This window comes from Staurois parvus, unplaced genomic scaffold (genome assembly GCF_062004578.1).
Source record: "Staurois parvus isolate SC_StPar_1 unplaced genomic scaffold, SC_StPar_1.0 ptg000106l, whole genome shotgun sequence".
Taxonomy (NCBI): domain Eukaryota; kingdom Metazoa; phylum Chordata; class Amphibia; order Anura; family Ranidae; genus Staurois; species Staurois parvus.
Window position 1 is genome coordinate 5,240,538 of NW_028317902.1, and position 16,835 is coordinate 5,257,372.

Below are 16,835 nucleotides of genomic sequence, written 5' to 3' on the forward strand. Positions count from 1 at the left end.
GTGTCCCTGAGTAACAATTCTCTGGCACTCAGTAACAATTCTGTCTGTCCCTGAGTATGAATTCTGTGGCCCTGAGTAACAATTCTGTGTCTGTGCGAGTAACAATTCTGTGTCTGTGCGAGTAACAATTCTGTGTCTGTGCAAGTAACAATTTTGTGTCTGTGCGAGTAACAATTCTCTGGCACTCAGTAACAATTCTGTCTGTCCCTGAGTAACAATTCTCTGGCACTCAGTAACAATTCTGTCTGTCCCTGAGTAACAATTCTCTGGCACTCAGTAACAATTCTGTCTGTCCCTGAGTAACAATTCTCTGGCACTCAGTAACAATTCTGTCTGTCCCTGAGTATGAATTCTGTGGCCCTGAGTAACAATTCTGTGTCTGCGCGAGTAACAATTCTGTGTCTGTGCAAGTAACAATTTTGTGTCTGTGCAAGTAACAATTTTGTGTCTGTGCGAGTAACAATTCTCTGGCACTCAGTAACAATTCTGTCTGTCCCTGAGTAACAATTCTCTGGCACTCAGTAACAATTCTGACTGTCCCTGAGTAACAATTCTCTGGCACTCAGTAACAATTCTGTCTGTCCCTGAGTAACAATTCTCTGGCACTCAGTAACAATTGTGTGTCTGTGCAAGTAACAATTCTGTGTCTGTGCAAGTAACAATTTTGTGTCTGTGAGAGTAACAATTCTCTGGCACTCAGTAACAATTCTGTCTGTCCCTGAGTAACAATTCTCTGGCACTCAGTAACAATTCTGTCTGTCCCTGAGTATGAATTCTGTGGCCCTGAGTAACAATTCTGTCTCTGTGCGAGTAACAATTCTGTGTCTGTGCAAGTAACAATTTTGTGTCTGTGAGAGTAACAATTCCCTGGCACTCAGTAACAATTCTGTCTGTCCCTGAGTAACAATTCTCTGGCACTCAGTAACAATTCTGTCTTCCCTGAGTAACAATTCTCTGGCACTCAGTAACAATTCTGTCTGTCCCTGAGTATGAATTCTGTGGCCCTGAGTAACAATTCTGTCTCTGTGCGAGTAACAATTCTGTGTCTGTGCAAGTAACAATTTTGTGTCTGTGAGAGTAACAATTCTCTGGCACTCAGTAACAATTCTGTCTGTCCCTGAGTAACAATTCTCTGGCACTCAGTAACAATTCTGTCTGTCCCTGAGTATGAATTCTGTGGCCCTGAGTAACAATTGTGTGTCTGTGCAAGTAACAATTCTGTGTCTGTGCAAGTAACAATTTTGTGTCTGTGAGAGTAACAATTCTCTGGCACTCAGTAACAATTCTGTCTGTCCCTGAGTAACAATTCTCTGGCACTCAGTAACAATTCTGTCTGTCCCTGAGTAACAATTCTGTCTGTCCCTGAGTATGAATTCTGTGGCCCTGAGTAAGAATTCTCTGGCACTCAGTAACAATTCTGTCTGTCCCTGAGTATGAATTCTGTGGCCCTGAGTAACAATTGTGTGTCTGTGCAAGTAACAATTCTGTGTCTGTGCAAGTAACAATTTTGTGTCTGTGAGAGTAACAATTCTCTGGCACTCAGTAACAATTCTGTCTGTCCCTGAGTAACAATTCTCTGGCACTCAGTAACAATTCTGTCTGTCCCTGAGTATGAATTCTGTGGCCCTGAGTAACAATTCTGTCTCTGTGCGAGTAACAATTCTGTCTCTGTGCGAGTAACAATTCTGTGTCTGTGCAAGTAACAATTTTGTGTCTGTGAGAGTAACAATTCTCTGGCACTCAGTAACAATTCTGTCTGTCCCTGAGTAAGAATTCTCTGGCACTCAGTAACAATTCTGTCTGTCCCTGAGTAACAATTCTCTGGCACTCAGTAACAATTCTGTCTGTCCCTGAGTAACAATTCTGTCTGTCCCTGAGTATGAATTCTGTGGCCCTGAGTAAGAATTCTCTGGCACTCAGTAACAATTCTGTCTGTCCCTGAGTATGAATTCTGTGGCCCTGAGTAACAATTGTGTGTCTGTGCAAGTAACAATTCTGTGTCTGTGCAAGTAACAATTTTGTGTCTGTGAGAGTAACAATTCTCTGGCACTCAGTAACAATTCTGTCTGTCCCTGAGTAACAATTCTCTGGCACTCAGTAACAATTCTGTCTGTCCCTGAGTAACAATTCTCTGGCACTCAGTAACAATTCTGTCTGTCCCTGAGTAACAATTCTCTGGCACTCAGTAACAATTCTGTCTGTCCCTGAGTAACAATTCTGTCTGTCCCTGAGAATGAATTCTGTGGCCCTGAGTAAGAATTCTCTGGCACTCAGTAACAATTCTGTCTGTCCCTGAGTAACAATTCTCTGGCACTCAGTAACAATTCTGTCTGTCCCTGAGTATGAATTCTGTGGCCCTGAGTAACAATTGTGTGTCTGTGCAAGTAACAATTCTGTGTCTGTGCAAGTAACAATTTTGTGTCTGTGAGAGTAACAATTCTCTGGCACTCAGTAACAATTCTGTCTGTCCCTGAGTAACAATTCTCTGGCACTCAGTAACAATTCTGTCTGTCCCTGAGTAACAATTCTGTCTGTCCCTGAGTATGAATTCTGTGGCCCTGAGTAAGAATTCTCTGGCACTCAGTAACAATTCTGTCTGTCCCTGAGTATGAATTCTGTGGCCCTGAGTAACAATTGTGTGTCTGTGCAAGTAACAATTCTGTGTCTGTGCAAGTAACAATTTTGTGTCTGTGAGAGTAACAATTCTCTGGCACTCAGTAACAATTCTGTCTGTCCCTGAGTAACAATTCTCTGGCACTCAGTAACAATTCTGTCTGTCCCTGAGTATGAATTCTGTGGCCCTGAGTAACAATTCTGTCTCTGTGCGAGTAACAATTCTGTGTCTGTGCAAGTAACAATTTTGTGTCTGTGAGAGTAACAATTCTCTGGCACTCAGTAACAATTCTGTCTGTCCCTGAGTAAGAATTCTCTGGCACTCAGTAACAATTCTGTCTGTCCCTGAGTAACAATTCTCTGGCACTCAGTAACAATTCTGTCTGTCCCTGAGTAACAATTCTGTCTGTCCCTGAGTATGAATTCTGTGGCCCTGAGTAAGAATTCTCTGGCACTCAGTAACAATTCTGTCTGTCCCTGAGTATGAATTCTGTGGCCCTGAGTAACAATTGTGTGTCTGTGCAAGTAACAATTCTGTGTCTGTGCAAGTAACAATTTTGTGTCTGTGAGAGTAACAATTCTCTGGCACTCAGTAACAATTCTGTCTGTCCCTGAGTAACAATTCTCTGGCACTCAGTAACAATTCTGTCTGTCCCTGAGTAACAATTCTCTGGCACTCAGTAACAATTCTGTCTGTCCCTGAGTAACAATTCTCTGGCACTCAGTAACAATTCTGTCTGTCCCTGAGTAACAATTCTGTCTGTCCCTGAGAATGAATTCTGTGGCCCTGAGTAAGAATTCTCTGGCACTCAGTAACAATTCTGTCTGTCCCTGAGTAACAATTCTCTGGCACTCAGTAACAATTCTGTCTGTCCCTGAGTAAAAATTATGTGGCCCTAATAACGTTTCTGTGGCCCTAAGTAACAATTCTCTGGCACTGAGTAACAATTCTGTCTGTCCCTGAGTATGAATTCTGTGGCCCTAACTAGCGTTTCTTTGTCCCTAAATAACGATTCTGTGGCCCTCATTAACAAGTCTGTGTCCCTGAGTAATGGTTCTCTGTCCCTAAGTAACTTCTCTCTGTCCCCAATTCTCGTTTCTGTGGCCCTAACTCTGTCCCTGTCCCTAGTACAGAGCGGTCTGCCTCTGTTCAATGACTGCAGGCAAATGAAGATTTCCAAAATGGCCGCTATATATACCTCGACCATTACACAGTGCTGGCTGGCTGGCTGCTGATTGGCTGATGCGATCACATGTCGTTGAGGAATGCATTATGGGGCAGCGCGCCTTGTCTGCGCGCCTTCCCCGACATCCCCGCTCCGTCGCCGCACATGTCAGCCGCCATTTTCGGAAAAATTTCGATTCGCGCGTCCGAATTAGGCTGTTTTTCGGATTCGGCACGAATCGAAATTTTTCCGATATTCGACTCGAATTCCACTTCGGATACTTCGATTCGCTCATCTCTAATGACAATGCTCATATCTGCACACTGAGCTGCACTCAATGTACAGATTAGGGATGGGCTGCATGTTTGAGTTGAACATAAGTTCGGCTCGAACATGGGCCGTTCGTGTGTTCAGTGACAGTGCATTGTGATTGGTCAAATACTTTGATCAATCACAGTGGGTGATGACGTCACAAGGGGGTGGTGTCACCAGTGGAGCGTTTTTTTTTTTGCTTATTTCAGGTAGTGGTGGTGGCGAGCATCATGATTGATGTTAGATCTCCTTCGGAGGACAGTTTTATAATTTTTATTTTTAATAAAGGACTTGTCAAAGATTGTCTCCTCAGGACATCCTGGAAGGGCTGCCGCAGAATCTGCAACCAGTTTAGGGCGTCAGGCCTAGCCCCATGTGACACTGGGGCTCCACTGAGACTGTGGAATTGATGCAGCTAACCGACTAGACAGTCACTCTGCCGACAGGAAACTAGGATGGGTGAGCTGCTTGTGGGCATGTAACGCTCCCACTGAAGATCCTCCACACCGTCCGGACCACATGGCATACTCACCTCTCACAAGCAACCAGGTCTATCTTCTTATTTTCAGCTCGTGGTCCCAAGAGAAAGCACTTCCCCCGGGGTCTGATTTATATATCCTCCCCCAGCATTCTACTTCCTCTTTCAGCCGACTGGAACTTGTAGTTCACAACTGTACTTTCTCTACTTCCTCTTTCAGCCAACTGGAACTTGTAGTTCATAACTGTATTAGTCCCTCTGCAATTCCATTTTTCCGAACTACAAGTCCCACAATCCTCGGCTCTTTTGTTGGATCTTCCTCTCTCTCTGTCCCTCTGAACCATATATGTCAATATTACAGTTAAACACAAGAGGGAGCGCTAGCTCAGCATAATTCTTATTATGAATGTCTTGTGGGGGTACAGGTAGGTTAGCCAGCACTGGGCTACACTTACTAAGCTCTGGGATAAATTACCTTGCACAGTGTGCAGCCTATTTGCCTTTAGTAAATCATCCCCACTAAGTTCTAAAAGGCTGCAGGTTTGGCACCAAGGCTCTAAATAATTATTGTTATTACGGTAGAACAAAAGACTAGCCTTATTTTATTGTTTTGTAGATATTTGAGGACATCGAGTCTGCCTGCACAGGGAACTACAAACAAGGAAAAGGATTTAAAGTGACACTAAACTCTGGTTTAAAAAAATCAAATATGTGTTTTTAATTTTAAAAAGACTATTTTAATGTTTTCAGCGTCCTCCAAATTCTTTCTTGGTGCTGTGATCCGACTTCCTGTTGAAGGGTGGCATTCTCCCTGGTCCCACTATATATCGCTTGCTCACTCCTGAGATGGACTAGGAGCCAGAGACTATGCACTATGGGCTTTGTAGTATGCATGTTAGGAGGGGAGGATAGTAAGTAGGGCTGTGAAACTTCCTTCATGTTTCCCTCCTAGTTGGGTGAGGAGTGTGGACCACATAAGAGGCCTACCTCTGGGATGGGTTCTTCTGGGATATGCTGGGCACCTTGGACAGGGTTACTCCTCTTGCACACGGGGTATCTTTACTGTGCCATGCTCATCAATGCCCTGGGACAAGGCAGAGGAGCACTTTCAGGGATAACTCAACCTCAAGGCGGACTTCTAACACGTACCCTCAAACAGATAAACTGAACTTCAGTTAACTCTCTCCTGTGTCAATGTATACCACTGCAGGGACATTAAGTTTTCTATTAATAGTTAACTATTTACTTTGAGCCATGAATTGTATTATCCAACTACCAATAATCACATATTTTAGGCAAGAAAAGAGGAAAAAATTAAAGAACAACTGAACATAGGTGAATTAGAACAGTGACAGCAGAAAAAAAAGTGGTCCATTGAGTCTGCCTCATTTTTTTAATCTGAGTATAGATCTGTTTGTTCCAAGCATGTTCAAATCCATTTGCTGTTGACTGACTTCCTATGTCTGCTGGAAGTCTATTCCAAGCATCAACTACTCTTTCAGTAAAATAATACTTCCTAAGATTAGTTTTGAACTTTACTTCTGTTAGTTGAGGTCAAGTTCCTGTGTTCTTGATCTTGGCTTCATATTGAATATCTTGCCCTCCTGAATCTTATTTACCCTCCTGATGTTTTTAAAAGTTTCAATCATGTTGCCCCTTTCCCTTCTTTCATCCAGACTGTACATTTTAAGTTCCTGATGTGTTTTCTTCCCCAGACCTTTTACCATTTTTGTTGTCTGTCTCTGGACTTGTTCTATCTTATCAAAATCACTTATCACTTATTGTAAGTGAGGTCTCCAAAATTGGACACAGTATTCTAAACGAGGTCTATCTAAAGATCTATATGTCTATATGGGGGAATCAGGACCTCCTCCTTCTTGTTTGTGACCCCTCTAGTCATATACCCCAGAATTGTACTCACTTTTCCCATTGCCTGGTCACACTGTTCATTTTACAATCGTCAGAAATAAGTACCGTATTTTCCGGCGTATAAGACGACTTTTTACCCCTTGAAAATCTTCCCAAAAGTCGGGGGTCGTCTTATACGCCGGTAAGGGCATGCTGACACTTTTTAGGGGGGCGGCGCGGTGCCCCCCCCCTTCCAACAGAAGGGACACTAAGTACAGGGCTGGACAGGGGCTGCTGTCTCTTACCTGGCTCCGGTCCCACGACGATCCGGTCCAGGAAGCGCAGCTGCTCCTTCCTTCGGTTTGTCCACTGGATGTTCACGCGGCTGCTCGGCTCCGCCTCCTCACCGGTGATTGGCTGTCAGAACTGTAGCTCAGGAAAGGCACACAGGCGGCCAATCACCGGCGAGGAGGCGGAGCTGAGCGGCCCCGCGAAAATCGAGTGGAGATGCAGGTAAGTGTGCCGTGCTTAGGTGCTGCTGCAACCACATATGCTGGCTGCAGCAGCACTGTACTGGAACAGGGGTCAGCAAGTGTCAGTGGGAGGAATAGTGCCCCATCGTTGGTGTCACTGATACCAATGATGGGGCATTATTCCTCCCACTGACACCAACGATGGGGCACTTTTCCTCCCCCCCACTTACACCAACGATGGGGCACTATTCCCCCCCCCCCCACTGACACCAACGATTGGGCACTATTCCTCCCCCCCCCACTGACACCAATGATGGGGCACTATTCCACCCCCCACTGACACCAATGATGGGGCACTATTCCTCCCCCCACTTACACCAATGATGGGATACTATTCCTCCCCCCCTACTGACACCAACGATGGGGCACTATTCCTCCCCCCCCAACTGACACCAATGATGGGATACTATTCCTCCCACTGACACCAAAGATGGGGCACTATTCCACTGACACCAATGATGGGGTGCTATTCCCCCCAATGATACTAATGATGGGGCACTATTCCTGCCACTGATACCAATGATGGGGCACTATTCCTCCCACTGACACCAATGATGGGACACTATTCCTGCCACTGATACCAATGATGGGGCACTATTCCTCCCACTGACACCAATGATGGGGCACTATTCCTCCCACTGATACCAATGATGGGACACTATTCCTTCCACTGACACCAATGATGGGGCGCTATTCCTGCCACTGATACTAATGATGGGGTGCTATTCCTCCCACTGACACCAATGATGGGGCACTATTCCTGCCACTGATACTAATGATGGGGCACTATTCCTGCCACTGATACCAATGATGGGGCACTATTCCTCCCACTGACACCAATGATGGGGCACTATTCCTCCCACTGACACTAATGATGGGGCACTATTCCTCCCACTGATACCAATGATAGGGCACTATTCCTCCCACTAATACCAATGATGGGGCACTATTCCTCCCACTAATACCAATGATGGGGCACTATTCCTCCCACTAATACCAATGATGGGGCACTATTCCTCCCACTAATACCAATGATGAGGCACTATTCCTCCCACTGACACCAATGATGGGGCACTATTCCTCCCACTGGTGTGCATTGGAAGAGGGGTAGTCTTATACGGCGAGTATAGCCCAAACACTACATTTTAAACAGGAAAAGTAGGGGGTCGTCTTATACGCCCAGTCGTCTTATACGCCGGAAAATACGGTACCCCTAAATCGTTTTCCTCTGTAGTGCTGACCAACACTGTACCAACAATATTGTACTCTATGTGTTGTGCACCGACTAGTATTATACAATTGAAAGATGTTTGTGTGAGTGGCATGGGACAGCATGGTCCGATATAGTCATTCAGTTGGTCTTATATCTCATATGTTGTATAAATGGGACAGGGAAAGGGGCGGACTGACCATTTGGAATCTCAGGCACTGCCCGAGGGCCTGGGGTCAGTAGGGGGCCCCATGAGATGCCCCTGGTACCTTTTTCATAGGCTTTTTTGAGTTTGGGCAAGGACACAGGGGCCCCATGATCCCCTATTGCCCGGGGGCCCCATGAGTTGTCAGCCCGCCCCTGGACAGAGCCTCAAACTAAACCAACATGTCTACCATAAGGGCACCTTTTTTTAACATCTTGACACCGGGTGCACGCTATATGCAGCTACTCAATGTGTGGGCCTTAACGCCGAGCAGCCCTGTTTAAACTAATTACCGTACTGACAGTGCACTCCCTGCATGCTCCCAGCACGGTATCTGGCCGTGGTTGGTAAGCTCCCAATGCATACTTGCGATTGGGAGCTTTCCGATCATGCGACCACAGTGACAGCCAATCACAGCGGTTGCATGATCCAAAGGCCTGACTCACGGATTTTAAAACCCAAAAGGAATAAACTGTTCATTTGCAGAAAATGTAAATTAAAGATAAGCAGCCATCACCTACTCCTTCATGCCTCCTTCCCTGCAGTACCTAAAGGTAACGGTTCATTACATTAAATCCATGCATGACTCTTACCTATAATGTTTTCTCCAGGACTGTAAGTGGTTTTAGACAAATATAGAATATATGGTGAGGAGGTGGTCTGTGCTGGGGCACCATGTTCTGGCATCATTGTGGTACATGCAGGAGTAACTAGGCCATTTCCATAGGCATCAACACTGCCTGAAAACCAGGCAAGAAAGATAAGGGCAAAGATTTGTACTGCAGGACTCATCTGTTGGGAGAAATATACATTGATTAAAGCATCTATACATACATGATGTTCACATCCAGACTAGTTACCTCTTACACCTATAAAAGTATACAAATCCTCCATTTAACCACTTTCAGCAGCTGATTTAATCAGTTACTGAGTATGCAGCTTCTTTATCTTTTAGGGCCGGCTCACACCACAAAAACACACTCCAGATCCGTTTCGAATGTGTTTCTGTATGCACATTTTTAACACGTTTTTGATGCATACCAGTGCATTTTTTATGCATTTTCAGATGCAATCCAGATGCTTTTTTTCTTCTTTATTTGTTTTTTTCTTTTTCCTGTGTTTTTTTTTTCACAGTACTGGGGTCTTGTGTGTTTATGATGCGTTCCAATGTGTTTTTGATGTATTTTACCATGTTTCAGTGTAGATAAAATGCAACATGTTCTACTTTTTTCTGGAACTGAAATGCCCTGGAACTGATGTGAATTATATAATTGAAAGCCATAAAACCTACTTTCAATGCGTTTTTGATACAGACAAAAATGCACTGGACTGCATGTGGTGTGGCCTTTAGTACTGGTCTATGGTCCTGCCTAACCCCTTGTCCACCAAGCTGGTATCCAGGGGTTAAAGCATAACTAAATACATTTTATTTTTGTTTTGGATAGATTGGAGAGGGATTGGAACACTTGTCAGTTTTGTTGATGTCTGTGTCCCCATAAGGGAGTTTCACTCTCTCTGTTTGTCCTGTATACTATTATCATAAAAAGTGGAAGTAAAAGAAAATCCCAACGTTTAGGTTGATTTCAGAACAGTGATAGAGGGGGAAACTTCCAATGGCAACACTAGTTCTGGTGACACTGATGACACCCCCGGATTCCCTCTATGGGACACAGATAGCAAAAAAGAAACCTGACGATGATTATAATCCTTACTATATCCTGTTGCCTACATGTTCTTTCAGATAAGGGACTTGTTAACCCCCTGATATACCGTGCTCAGCATAAATGAGTACACCCCAACAAATTTGTCAGAAAACCTTTACTTTCCTTTCAGAATCAACATTTTCTATTGAACACTATACTACAAAATACTCCCACAAATGAGTGCCATTGATTGCAAACAAGATTTGTTAATTTGCAAACACAAAAATGTATTTTTCCTAACAAATTCATTCAAGACCAAGTTGCAAAAATGAATACACCCCAATGACAGCTTTAGGAGCAAAGCTAAAATTTGGACAACAAAATCCTAATTAACAACACAACATTAATTATTCATTAAACAGGTGTCCAGCAGACAGCAGCTGTCAGCAATGGCACTACATGGAAAAGAAATGTCACAAGGCCTGAGAAAGAAAATAAATTTCTTTACAGATGAAAGGTGAAGACTACAAGAAGATGAGCAAAACTTTACTTATCAGTCAGAATACTGTAGCAAAAGTGATACAAAAATTTAACAAAAATGGAACTGCAACCATCTCACAGAGATGTCCAGGCTGTCCATGGAAGTTAACACCTCGACAGGAGCCTCTTCTGATGAGAAGGGTTTAAGAAAATTGCCTTGCAAGTTCACTGCAGTTAGCTAAAGAAGTAGAAAGCCAAACTGGTGTGATTATTTCCCGTGATACAATACAGCGTACACTGCAGAGGAATGGCATGCATGGGTGTCAGAAGCCTCTTAAAGCCTATGCGCAAAAAAAAGCCCACCTAGAATTTTCCAGGACCCATACTGAAAAAGAATAAGACTACTAGGACTCTGTACTCTGAGTGATGACCAAGATAACTGTTTCTGGAACTGAAGGCAAACTGTATGGCGTTACAAAAGTGAAAACCATGCAAAAAAAATATGCATTGTGCCTACAATGAAACATGGTGGTGGCAGTGTCCTTCTGTGGGGCTGCATGAGTGCTGCCAGTGTCGGGGATCTGCATTGCATTGATGCTATCATGAATTCACAGATGTACTGCTCTATATTGAAAGAGAAGATGCTACCATCACTCCATGCCCTTGGTCATCATGCACTTTTCCAACATGACAATGATCCAAAACACACATCTAAGGCCACTGTTGCATTTCTGAAGAAGAACAGGGTGAAAGTAATTCAGAGGCCAAGTATGTCTCCTGATCTGAACCCAATCAAACACCTATGGGGAATTCTGAAAAGACAAGATGAGCATCACTCTCCATCCAGCATCCAGGCTCTAAAAGAGGTCATTCTTGAAGAATGGAAAAAGATTGATGTTGCAATATGTCGCCAACTCGTTCATTCCATGCCTAGAACACTTGGTGCTGTCCTTACAAATCATGAAGGTCATACAAAATGCTAGATATAGTAGTTTTTGTTGTGGGGTGTTGTCAGGGCTCCCAGGTATGACCAGAGGTGTGTGACTGACGTAGAGAAACGCAGACTTCAGATATGTGATAAACAATATAATTTATTAACACTAACAATACAAACATAAACGCAGTGCAATACTAAACATAATACAGTGCAAACAAACCCAATCAACCACCCACAGATAACAGTACATACAAGCAAGCGTCGTCAGGCAGGCCGGGTCAATATCAATTGGGCAGGTAGGTACAGGGGGAGCAAGCGGAGAATGGTCGGGGTCACAGGCCAGGTTCAGCAGGTAGCAAGCAGCGTAGTACAGAGGGTCAGGCAGAGGGATGGTCAGGGTCACAAGCCAGGGATCAGAACAGGTAGCAAGCAGCGTAGTACAGAGGGTCAGGCAGAGGGATGGTCAGGAGCGAGCCGGGATCAGAGCAGGAGAAGTCAGCAGCAGTTCAGATCAGGCAGGGTCAGCAAAGGAACAGAAACAGGATGCAGGACAGATACAGGGCCCAGGACAAACACAACACCAAGGCAGAGTCTGTGGGTCTGGCCATCCCTTAAATACCCCAGCATAATCAGTTCCAGGTGTTAGCTGGCTGCAAAGTTGAGTCTCTGATTGCTGGGAGCACCCGCTGGCCAGCCCTGGTACTGCAGATCAAAAGGCAGGTGAGTCCCACCATTGCTGGCCAGTCCATTCCTGACAGGTGTATTCATTTTTGCATCAACTAATTTGAGTGAATCTGAAAATTCTAAGTTATATTATTAACCTTACTTTCATGTAAAGAACTAAACAAATATTCCAAAAAACAAGAACAATTTCCAAAATTGATGATCATTGTTATAAGCCATAGCTATCTTTCATGAATGGATTTCTATTCATTACAACTTGCTTTCTGCTGACATGCTGTGATTGGCTACAGCACAGTAAAGGGTCTCAGGTACCATGTGATAGCTCTGGGCCAATCACAGCTCACAGTAAGCAAGCAGTCATGAAATTGTTTTGTCTAAATTTTAATCATGTGATTACTATGATTGGTCATAGTGATCACATGATACCCCAGCCGCTGTGATCCAGACACAGCTGCACGCTCCATGGGAGGGCTAGTGCACATGTGCTCAGCAACATACCAGTGTGTCACTAAGCCTAGTTGTGCCGAAGTGCTTTAACCACTTGACACCCCCCCCCCCCCCACAGTACTTTTACTGTGAATGGGCGGCAATTGGTTAGAGTTCATAGTGACGAATGTCCTTTATTCCACTGCAGCAATCATTTATAAGGGTTAGTTCACCTTTATTAAAAAACTACCTATACATTCCATCACACCGGTGAGCTCTCAAAAGCTATGTTTAGAGCTACTGCATCTGGGGAGTATGGGAACAGGATTGAATCAGAGAAAAAACTTACTCCTGTGATGGTGGAGGTGAGCAGTAATGACTAGGCCTCACTTATCAATGTCTTGGAGTATTCCAGTCAGGCCTTGGAAGGTATGTAAATGTAACCTATAGCAAGGGCATTATTCAACTTTAATCAGACACCCCTTATCTGCATAGGAATTTTTTGTAAAGGTGAACTAACCCTTTAAAGTATCCTACTTTCACCTACCCCATGAGTTCCCCCATAGCAAGCCACATACTGTGGGGGCACTCACAAGGACTCACTCCCAAGCCCCACTCAGCCCTGCCCCCCCAGTCCCTCCTGACTGGCTGTTATTGAGGCTGAGCCAGTGAGGAGGGAGAGAGCCAAGTGCACATTACTGGATGGAGATTGGACTCAGGTAAGTATGAGCGGGAGCTGGGGGGGGGTTGGGAAGCTGCATAATGAAGGTGTCAGGGATCCTGTCGCCGTGCAGCAGTGCAACGGCGACGGATCCCCTCGAGTCACGGCGGTGTGAGTGCACAGTCGCGGGAGCGTGCGGCCACGCATGCGAAGTGGCACGGAAAACTCACGCATGCGCTGTAAGCGCACACGTCACGTCAGGCGGGCTATTTAAACCTGCTTCATAGTAAAATCTCTGCCTTCTGGTCTACAACGTTCCTGCATACATTCCTGATCCTGATACCTGTATTCTGCCTTATCTGACTAAGAAAGAACTCCACCTGCACAGACCCCGGCTATTCCTGACCATTGTCTTGTCTGATCCTCTTGTACTTATCTGCCCGCTTGTTACTGACCCAGCTTGCCTGACTCTGCTATATTATCCTGCCTGCACCTCACCTGTATCTTATCGGCTACCATACTCACCTGCCGCTGCACCCACGGCTCTGCATCTGGCCTGCATCCGGATCACCACCATACCTGTCAGCCACCGAATCCACGCACCGGTGCTCGGTCCTAAACCCGCACCCTGACTGCCGCCACGCCTGCTTACTGCTGCACCTACGTTCCTGCACCCACACCCGGCTTGTGTCCGGATCTCCTGGGTCCCCAGCTACCTGCCGACAGTTTCAGGAGCTACATGGCACTCCTGCCACTCCTGGCTCTGCGCCCCTGTTCCCACTTTCAGGGGCTCCGAGCGGGAGTTGTAAGAGGATGCCCTCTCTCCACATCAGGCTCCCCAACCAGGTACGTGACAGAAGGTTTTATGACCTTAAGGCAGAGATTGCATTAAGGTAGAAAAACCTTCAGCCTTTAGAACCACTTTAAGTTGCAAAGGCAACATTTGGAGGTGTAGACATGCCGTGACATGCCGTGACTGCAATGTATTGCTTTGTGGCCGTGGCAAGAATTATTTCCCCTGCTGCACTGGACAGGCAGCCAAATGTGACCCATTTACCAGAATGTGACTGCCTAAGAACTGTTCTGCAGCGTTGAGGAGTAGCTTTGTGGCCGGTAACATAATGCCCTCCACCACAGATTGCTCTTCAGAGGTCTAATGCTAGTGTACATTAACCCTTATAAACCAATCACACGGATTGTGATCAATGTGACCAGGTGCTCAGTGTGAATAGTCTGAATAGTGAACAAGTACAGGCTGTCAACGTCTTCTTATGCTTCCATGGATGTGTATAATTATTAATGTAGATCAGTGGTGGTCACTCAAGCACAGACTATGACATCAGAAAGGGCCATACATAATGTTCAGTAAATTTAACACTACAAAAATCTGACAGCAGATGTGCAACAGTAGATGGTGAAAGACAATAGTACACATTCTGCAGGAGATGGTCAGAGACTATGAACATGTTATAGGAGTTATTGGAGACTGGGAGCATGCTTCAGGAGCAGGGGCGGACTGACAACTCATGGGGCCCCCGGGAAAAAGGGGATCATGGGGCCCCTGTGTCCTCACCCACACTCAAACCACACCCAAAAAAGCCTATGAAAGGTACCAGGGGCATGTCATGGGGCCCCCTACTGACCCTGGGCCCTTGGGCAGTGCCCGAATGCCCGAATGGTCAGTCCACCCCTGTTCAGGAGATGGTCATTGACTGGAGACACATTACATGAGACTGCTAGAGATCACTTCTATTACAACTCCTTTACACATCAATGCTTCCACATTTGTGCTTCCTTAAAAATTACTTCTGCCACAGCAAGATTCATTATACATTTCAGAAGTAAAAAAGATAAAAATGATAAACAACACAGAAAAAAAGCTAATATGAAAGTAATAAACTAAACCATTTAACTACTTAAACCCAGTCTAAGAAATATTAAACACCTTGGTAGGGAAGATGCAGATTGACAGGGCTGCAAAATATAGCTAAATTGCGATAAAACTGTCACGCCTCTGAAAAGAGATCCACAGTGGGATCACTTATTCAGCAGCTCTTGACAGACAGTGAAGAGGTGATATGTTGCCCCCTCACCACCTGTTTCAATCACATAAATGTCACATCAACGTGCCGCAAGCATGTGCAATGTTACCCCATTCTCTTGAAGCAAAACATTGTGACCTCCTTGTCAACTTAACCTCCCTAGCGGTATGATTATGTCAATATTTCTGTGCTCAAAGCGGTACATTTTTTTGCATGGAAATATGTCGTTTTTTTATTGTAGGCCTGTAATTTTTAGGAATAACTCACTGAAATCTCTCCGAACAAGAGTCTAGTAAACATCTCGGGTATGATAAAATTTGAAACACGAAATCATAAATTATATTATAATACATAATCATGAAAAATAATATAATACTAATAATACATTTAATTCAATAATATAAACAAAACCAAAAACACTGAAATTTAAAATAGAGCCCCAAGTTTGCACATCGCTGAGCAAAGTCTCAAAATCGTTTTCAGTGTCTGATGACGAATTTCCCCACAAATCATTATCACTCAATTCTGCAAGTGGTTCTGATTTACTATCGCTGTTCTCTAGCTGGTCTAAAACCGCTTTTGACCTAAAGGGACGCTTTTTGGACGCCATGGATGTTTCTCAGTGTCCAGGCAGAAAGAACAGTAAAAATGCAGGCAGGGCGCAGGACAAAGCACTAGGGACAAAATGTATGTGAAATGCTTTGATACAGTAATGTTTTACTATGTGATTTTAGTGTATTGATTGAATGTCACTTTTAAAATGCTTGAATTTCCCAACGGTTCTATCCCCTGTATGTCCCGTACATCCCGACGCTCGCAGGGAATGGAACCCGGAAGATGGATTCTGGCATCAGCCGGAGGAGATGGCCGGGGACGCTGCAGGGGGGACATCGCAGGAGAGCAGGACAAGGTAAGTGAAACAGGGATCCCGGAGCAATGCTGCATGGTATTCCCAAGTGTAGCTCGGGGTTACCGCTTTTGGTACTGAAAGTTTAGCCTAAGCTACACTCGGGAATACCACCAGGGAGGTTAAGGGAGGCAGTTGGGGTTGGTAGGGTGGTAAAAACACAGCTCAAGATATGTTTTTACCACTAACTCCCCCCCTCCCCAACTGTACAAGCCCTAACTGCCAATAAGTTTCAGGTTGGGCACCAAGAATGTAGTTCTTAAAGATATGGATACTCACCATTGCAAATGGGGATATAATGCTAGGCGTCTTGATTCTTTGCAGCTGCTGAATTCCAAATGTATACCTGCAGAATGCAGTCTCCTCTATGACACAATACAGATGTATCAGTGTCACCTAAATCCAGTTTGACTTGTTGAATAAGTAAAGTAGGTAAGCTTAACTGCTGTTATGTGGCAAAAATCAAAATTTTTCTTCTGGGAGTGACCTGACCAGCCTGCGACAGACTGCACCTAATATCATAAAAAAGCAAAAACCCCAAGTGGATAACTTGTTCTGCATTACATATGTGAAGCGTAATATTGTTAGTCATATTTGTACATTTATGTTTTTTTACCAGCATTTAAATTATGTGTAGTAGTGCCATATATAAAATAATATATAATGATATGTAGCACTAACCCTTAGGAG

At 44.5% G+C, this 16,835-nt stretch overlaps 1 protein-coding gene across 1 annotated transcript in view; it reads right to left on the minus strand.

Annotated features, from left to right (window-relative positions):
• The window catches only part of LOC149467552 (ferric reductase 1-like), a 60,832-nt gene extending 44,250 nt beyond the window's left edge, over window positions 1–16,582 (minus strand). The window contains exons 1-2 of the mRNA XM_089671513.1: window positions 16,425–16,582; window positions 8,959–9,157 (exon numbers count right to left, since the gene is read on the minus strand). Coding sequence (XP_089527639.1) covers window positions 8,959–9,157; window positions 16,425–16,427 — 202 coding nt within the window. The 5' untranslated portion in view covers window positions 16,428–16,582. The remainder of the gene's footprint in view (window positions 1–8,958; window positions 9,158–16,424) is intronic.
• Between the last annotated feature and the right edge of the window lie 253 nt (window positions 16,583–16,835).